General features: G+C 38.1%; 1 protein-coding gene across 1 annotated transcript in view; it reads right to left on the reverse strand.

The window, feature by feature from the left end:
* Positions 1 to 2,766: 2,766 nt before the first annotated feature.
* The window catches only part of Rbbp5 (retinoblastoma binding protein 5), a 12,206-nt gene continuing 7,472 nt past the window's right edge, over positions 2,767 to 7,500 (reverse strand). The window contains exons 6-10 of the mRNA XM_027362860.2: positions 6,851 to 6,970; positions 5,903 to 6,056; positions 4,311 to 4,523; positions 3,850 to 4,096; positions 2,767 to 3,595 (exon numbers count right to left, since the gene is read on the reverse strand). Coding sequence (XP_027218661.1) covers positions 3,486 to 3,595; positions 3,850 to 4,096; positions 4,311 to 4,523; positions 5,903 to 6,056; positions 6,851 to 6,970 — 844 coding nt within the window. The 3' untranslated portion in view covers positions 2,767 to 3,485. The remainder of the gene's footprint in view (positions 3,596 to 3,849; positions 4,097 to 4,310; positions 4,524 to 5,902; positions 6,057 to 6,850; positions 6,971 to 7,500) is intronic.

Genomic DNA, 7,500 nt, shown 5'->3' on the forward strand with positions numbered 1-7,500 from the left:
ATAAGGATAAAATGTGTTAGATGTCAAAGGTTATAGAGTGTTATACGATAGTAGAGTAGTGAAAAAGGGTACTAGGGGGAGCTAAGGAAGTAAAGCAGAGATTAGTAAAAGATGAAAGGGTTAAGGGCAAAGGGTGATTGGATGATGATATGGAGTGTATCTGTGGCTAGGGACTCCCCCAATTCCATGGCTGTCGTTGTCATAGGGGCTTAGGAGACAGGGACTGAGGCCCAATGTAGGGGATTACCCCTGCCTAGGACTTCAGCCCTTGCCTCAACTAATTTTGCTTGGTCTTTTTATCTCCCCCTTTCCTTTTCCTTCTTTTCTTCACCCCTTTCTTTTGTCCATATCCTAGTGTGAGAGCTGTGATGAAAGGCTGGCTTTTTGTCAGTCCTGAATAGCCTTTGTACTCCTTTTGCTATTTCCTATTTATCCTTTTCACTACCATACTGTCCTACAGCACTCTACATCCTTTGACATCTAATGTATTTGTCCATATTGTTAATTAATTTTTAACCTTTTTGCCACAATACTTTGTCATAATGTCGTATGACCTTTCTTTACCTGGGGGCTTCACCCGCAATCTTAGCCCTTTTGTTATATTTTGTATATGCCACTAATGACCCAATATATTGACGTGGTAGGAAATTTCTAATAAATATATAAATGTGGTTGGGGAAGGAAAAGAAACACTTTTAAGGAAAACTGGCAAAATAGCCATTATGAAATAATCAATGGGTAATATGGGTAGAGATGGCTGTTGGAGAAGTTGAAGAATCCAGGAAATGACATAGGGGGACTGGGGAGGGTGGTGAAGTGTCATGAAAAATGTCAGGATTGGATGGGTCTAGGGAAGGACACTAGTGTGACAGAAGGGATTCAAGTGAACATCCAGGTAGGAGCAGTGAGGATAATGGGAAACAGGGAGGCAATGGTGCACATGGAGAAAAAGAGGATGGGCTGTGTTGGTTGGCAAGGTAACTTGAGGAGGAAAAAGATGGATATTGGCAAGTACTTTAAATGAGGGAACAGAAGAACAGAGGGATTGGAGGGTTGATGACGAAGCGGAGTGTTCCCTTTGGTCATGTTTAGGAAGTTTTGGGTGTCTTCGTTTCTGGAGGGTTGTTGGGTGCAGAGGTCGGAGAAATAAACATTCTCATATGAGGAGAAAAGGGGGTGGATGTCCAAGGAGCAGAGGAAGAGGAGGGTGTAGAGGATACAGTAGAAGATGGAATGAACATTTAAGATGCCTGGTTTGACTGGTAAAGTTAGGTGGGGTAGGCATCAGGAAAGTGGTAGAGAATGAAGTATCTGGATTTAGACTGGAAAAGGAATTTGACTGGGGCAGATGGGGAGGTAGATATTGAGAGAGATGCTGAGACATCTTGAAATGGGGAGAGGAGCAGAGCAAAACACAGTTTTGGCATAGGTAAAGAGAGAAAATCTAAGGACTGCTACCTCACATTTGAGCTTATAGGCAGGGCAGCCTATAGGGAGCTGCCACAATTGGCACACATATATGACTGAGCAGAGCAATTTGAACTGTCATGACCAGGTTGGGCACATAGAGGGCAGCTGGCTGTGGAGTGACAGTGTCTGGCTGAGTGGCCCAAATGCCAACTTTTCTAACATTGATGAGGGATAATCCAATGTAAACTTCGTGGGAGAGGTCATGTCTACAGAAACTAATCTTGGCAATATTGGTGTAAGACTTACTCTGGCCTCTGGGAGGAATAGTGTAGTACTGTACCACCTCTGCATCATAATCAACAAGGCAGGCATGAAAGTCGTTTTCACAGTCTAACCAGTTATTGTTGTAGATAGGACAATCAGTTGGGGGAGACTGAAACAGTTCCAGTTCAGGTATTAAGTTTGGCAGGAATAGGTTTGCCAGTGGTCAGTCAGAATAGTGCACAAGCTTGGGATTCAGATGTAACTGACATGTGAACAATCAGGATGACTGCAAAAGGAAACTTTTCTTTCTTGTTTTTAGACATTGTTGAAAGAGAAGGGTGTTCTCAGAGTAAGGGGCGGCGGGGGGAATCACAAAGAATCGATCCCACTTTGCTGCGACAAAGAGTACTCAGGTTTGCAGAGGTGGAAAAGATAGACAAGGTCAGGAGAAAGATGGGGTGGTGTGGAGTGAAGTAATTCTGTGGGGGGGAGGAAAATAAGGATGAGTTGTAATATGGGAAGAGGAGGTGGATAATTAAGAAGACTATACTGCAGGAGATGGAATGGAGAATGTTGGGAGAGAGGAAGGGGTGTATTCTGAAGGTTGGGTGGATGGTTCAGAATGGATAGATTTGTATAAGTAGACTTTGAGGAGGGAGTAATAGAATCAGTGGTCAGAGCTGTGGTCAAAGGGGAGAGGCAGGGGTCAGGAAAGTAACAAAATCAAATTCAGGTAGGCTAATAAGAGAAAGAATTCATTATTGGCCGTGACGACCCTGAAGTCAGTGGGGAAAAGAAATGTCTACCCCATAAGGAGTAAGGGCTATGCAGTTAACTAAGGGAATACCATGCCCATGGCTCCCATAGGCCATTTATGACTGACATAAGGTCAGCCTTTCAGTACGGCTCTCACATTTTACGAAGTGGACAGTAGAAGGGGTCCAAGGCAAGGAAGGTCCCCTACCTTAGTCCCAGTCTCCATCTCACAAGCCCCCCACGACAACAAAGTTCAAGGGATTAGAGAGGTGGTTTCTAATAATATATTTGAACGAAGGAATATTCTTGGATCTTATATATGAAATGAAACACAAATTCTTTCCATATTGTATTAAAATGATCTGCATTACCTACAGAGAAAAGACGAAATGTACACAGCATTCACTCTTGGCAAGCTTACCCTACGACTGCATTTTTTTATTTCACAATTGCCAAGGCTTTCTAGTCGGGTTGATTCAGGTACAGTGACTAGAACTCTTGGCATTGACTATGACACCGGTCGTTTGTATTTCCTGGTATAAAAGGATAATTAAAAGTGACGAGAAACCTGAATTCTACCAGTTATTCCTGTAATTCTGTTGTCTTAAATCTAATACATACAGTTGCTGTGGCTGTGAATGGTCTCTTCTGTTTGTTTTTATTTACTTCTAGGAATTTTATATTCCCTCCTGTGACTATAAGACAAAATGGAAATGAAAATAAGAGTATGAAAGAAGAAGAAAAAAATTGTTTATGTGAATTGAAACATTTACATTAAGAATAGTTTAGGAAAATGACTTGACAGTATAGACAATTTCTGAAGTTTTTCCCATTTTCTCATCGGCAATTATGAAAAAAAGGAAAGATTATATACACATTTACAAAACTGTAAAAAGGGAACAAAATATTCAGAGAAGTAATAGTATTAATGTTTCTGTTTATTTGCACTTCATGGAAAATATTTACCCCTGCTAAGAAGAAAAATAAAATTTATAGAAACTTATAGTACAAGAAAAAAAAAAAAAAAAAAATATCAATTACGCAAAGAAGTTATCCTAATGTTTTTTTCTATCCTTCTTGGAGTCTCCTTTTGAGTTATTTCTTCCCTTCTTATTCCCTGCCATTTGCTTGTCCTTCGGTCTGTTGCTTGCCAAGGGGTGTACTTCTGTGAGGTGAGAGAGAGAAAAAAAAAAAAGTTGAGAGAGCTGAAATAGCCATAAATTTAAATCAATAAATAACATTCTCAACAGGCAAAGAAAATTTAAAAACAGAACGCATTAAAAATCTGTTGCTATGATATAATTCAAAATTAATGTGGCCAAATAAACTGGCAGTCCTCATAGTAAGCTGAGTTTCAGTTTCTGAAAGAGAGACAGACGAGAAAGGAAAAAAGAGAGTGAAATAAGCGACAAAACCAACCATCTGTGGGTGCATTCTCTAGGGAAACGTCGAAGGTCTTGGGTCTCTTCTTCTTCGGGGATACGTTCTCCTTGCTGTCACCCGAGCGCTTACTGTTTAGGTCCTCATTAGGTGCCCCCTCTGGTCCCCAACCTTCCTCGGGCTCTTCGATCTCCGGTGAGATTGGGAGGTACAGGAGGGTGCTGCTGTCATCTTCCTCATCTGAGCTGCAAAAGGCTGCTACTGGTTCTATCGCTGTGACATCCACCTTGGGAGAAGGAAGGGAGAGAATAGGGTTCTTGTGAGGTGATGTTATGAATGTATCTACTGAACTCGGTGTGTCATGCATGTGTGTGGAGAGGAGAGAAAGGTAAAAATTTCCGGAAGAATATTTTGTATAATGAAAAAAAGAACAGGAAAAAAAAAAAAAAAAAATCCTCAATATTTTATCTACAAAGCCCTTTGCCATCATCATTTCTTACCTCAATATCCTCTTCCTTCTTTTCCTGGCTCATCTCAACGCTTTTGTCCTCGTCGCTCTGGTCGAATTCTGACTCCCTCTCCTCATACTCTACATTCTCATCGAGCTCCTTGAAGTCAGGGGCAAAGGCTGACCAGTTTTCCACCTGGTTCTGCGACCACACAGATACCACCCCAGAGCTGATGGAGGCCAAGATTGGTCGCACTGGATGCCACTAGAGTTTGAGGGAAAGAGATAATCTAGCTAAGGTTTTTCTAAATACACAAGATGAAAAAAAAAACATTAATTATTCATTGTTATTAGTAATAATTATAAAGATTATAATAATAATTGTAAAAATAATAATTAACATAAGTGTAAAAAATACAGATAATGCTAACAAAACTAAATATAATAGCTAACAATAACAATATTTTATTTATCTATTGAAAATTTTCTGCCGCATCGACATCTAAGGTCATATGTGGCGTATCCAAAATATAGCAATAGGGTGAGGCTTGGGGGCAATGTAAGGAAAGGTCATATAGCCCTATGATAAACTATTGTACCTTTAAAAATGAGTTAATGATTAGAATCAAATTTGTTAGATCTCAAAGGTTGTAAAGTGCTGTTAGTATGGTAGTGATAAAGGGTAAAGAGGAAATAGCAAACAGAGTACGAAGGCCGTTCAAAAGTGACAAAGCCAGTCTTTCATCCTTTTGGCACGGCTCTCATGCTTTAGTGTGTGGACTGAAGAAGAGAAAGAAAAGGAAAGGAGAAGAAAAGATCATGCAAAATTAGTTGAGGCGAGGACTGAGGTCTAAGCCCGGGGTAATCCAAAGAAATAATAATAATAACAAACAATAATAATAGAAATAATAATAATAATAGTAATAACAGCAAACACGATCATAACTCATCTTTTCCGCTTTGTAATTATTCATAAAAAAATCTTCCTTTAATGTAAAGTGAAAGGCGGCTTCCATTCTAGCTCTTGATTGGCATTTGGACCATAATCCACTACCTCTATGGGGCAGGGAATGTGAAGAGTAGCAGGTTTGTAGATTCTGGGGGGTTTATGCTGAATGCTTGCTTGTATTCAATAATAACATATTCCAATGCAACCTTATAAAAAAAAAATAAAAAAAAAATCTTCTTCAAAACAAACTTTAGTCTGTAGACTCATTATGATCAGTGTTCATACATTGATTTTTCTTCAGAATTCCATAATTCATCATATTCCAGCAAGCTAGGGGTAAAGGTGAAAAGCTTTGAAAAAATGTTACAAAAATTTAGAAGAAAAATATCAAGTAGGTAAAAAATAAACTGATAAGGGAAAGGGAATGAAAGGTAACTAAAGAAATCAACATAATAATCATAAAAGTTCTTTTCTTTTCTCAACCTAGTAACAAAACAATTCTGTTTTCTGGCTCACTCTCCCATTCCCCTTCAACACTTTCTTTATTGATCCATCTTCTATTTGCTTTGATTTTCTTTGGGGTGCATTATGTGGCAAAACTAAGCATTTACCAGATACAACTCAGCATTTTCCCATGCCCCTTGGAAAAAGAAGTTCCTGCAAAAATGGCAACATAAGTTTATCCCCAAACTCACCACAACATCAAGAAGCATTTCTCCCTTAGTGCCGTGCAAGATCTTAACCAGGTTTCCCACGCTGCGTTCCCATATGTACAGGGAGTGCTGTCTAGCGGAGCCTGCACAGATATATTCGCCATCTCCCGAGAAGCAGCATTTCTTCCACATGGTTCTGGAAAACGGTTTGGAATTTACCTTTAGCCATCAGATTGCTTAGACAACAAAATATGTCAAGTGTAGGTGGTTGAGAGATTTCTATAGAGATTAGTGGGGATTGTAAAGTTAGTAGAATATATATCCGTTTACAAATACTAAGAGGTATCTATGACATCATCTCCAGTTACCAACAGATGCCAATTAGTGTAGCTTTTTTCAGCATTTGAAAATCACAGAACTGCATTGTAAAGGCTGTAACACAAAGAGAAAAGATGCAAAATAATCATAGTGTTTCCTGGTACCTACAACATTTTCTCAGACCTTCCTTTTTATTAAATGTATCTGATTTGCAGACTGAAATTATTAATACTAAAAAGATCTGTGCAGATGTTGCTAAGCATAGTTCCCAAAACCCACATATTGATTCAGGAAACTGCAAAGGTTGCCAGATATAAAACAAAAAACAAATCCCTTAAATTACATGTTCTCAAATTTTAGAAAAGGCCAGCAGAGTCTTCAAAACTTTGAGGCCTTTTACAAGAACACAAAAGAAGAAAAAGGAAATGTGAAAAAGATAAATAAGTAGCCTTACTACTGATTGGAAAAAAAAAAAAAAAAAAACGTAACAATAACAATTTTCCATTTAATGATATATAAACAATAATAATAAAAAAGAAAATTAATTGACAAGAGCAATTAATTCAATAACAATAAGATCCTGGACTAGTGTATATTATCATAATAAAACACACACACACACACACACACAGAAAAATAAGAAGAAATAAAAATCAAATCAACAACCCTTACTTGTTAACTAAATCCTGTAATTTCTGTATAGGTTCCGGATCGTCATCTTTGCCACACCTCAGGACTTTCTTTGCATCATAAACACGAATGACACGGTCTGCGGAATTCACAAGGAAAAACCTTGAAAGGGAAGAAAGAAGTCAGGTTAATTATTTAATTCTCATAAGACATTTCACTATTCTTTTTTAAATATAAGGAAAAATAGGAGTAACACAAGAGGGGCATCATCATAACCATGTAGCTAATAGCTGAATATAATGTACTGTCTTCTAGTTATGGGGTTAAGTGGGGAATATATAGCCTAAAGCCAAAGCCAAATCCTTTAGCTATAAAAGTTGTCATGTGTATGCAAACTTATACACAAGCACATAAAACAAGCAACCAAGCAAATAATCATGACCACTTGTCATGATTGGGTTAAAGCCATTACCAAAAGACTGCATGATCCTGAAAGAACTTAAATGAATAAAATAATCAGACCTTCAGATACAGCTGTAAAGATTAGTATGCAGTATTTTATTCTGTAATACTGGTAACAGAAGAGTTGCCAATAAGTTGCCTATCTAAAAAAGAAAATAGTTCACTATTTACTAGGTAAATAATTGATAAAGCATTTCATGTAATGTAAATGGCTGAGAATAAATGGGTTC

The sequence above is a fragment of the Penaeus vannamei genome, chromosome 43, assembly GCF_042767895.1.
Source record: "Penaeus vannamei isolate JL-2024 chromosome 43, ASM4276789v1, whole genome shotgun sequence".
Lineage (NCBI taxonomy): Eukaryota > Metazoa > Arthropoda > Malacostraca > Decapoda > Penaeidae > Penaeus > Penaeus vannamei.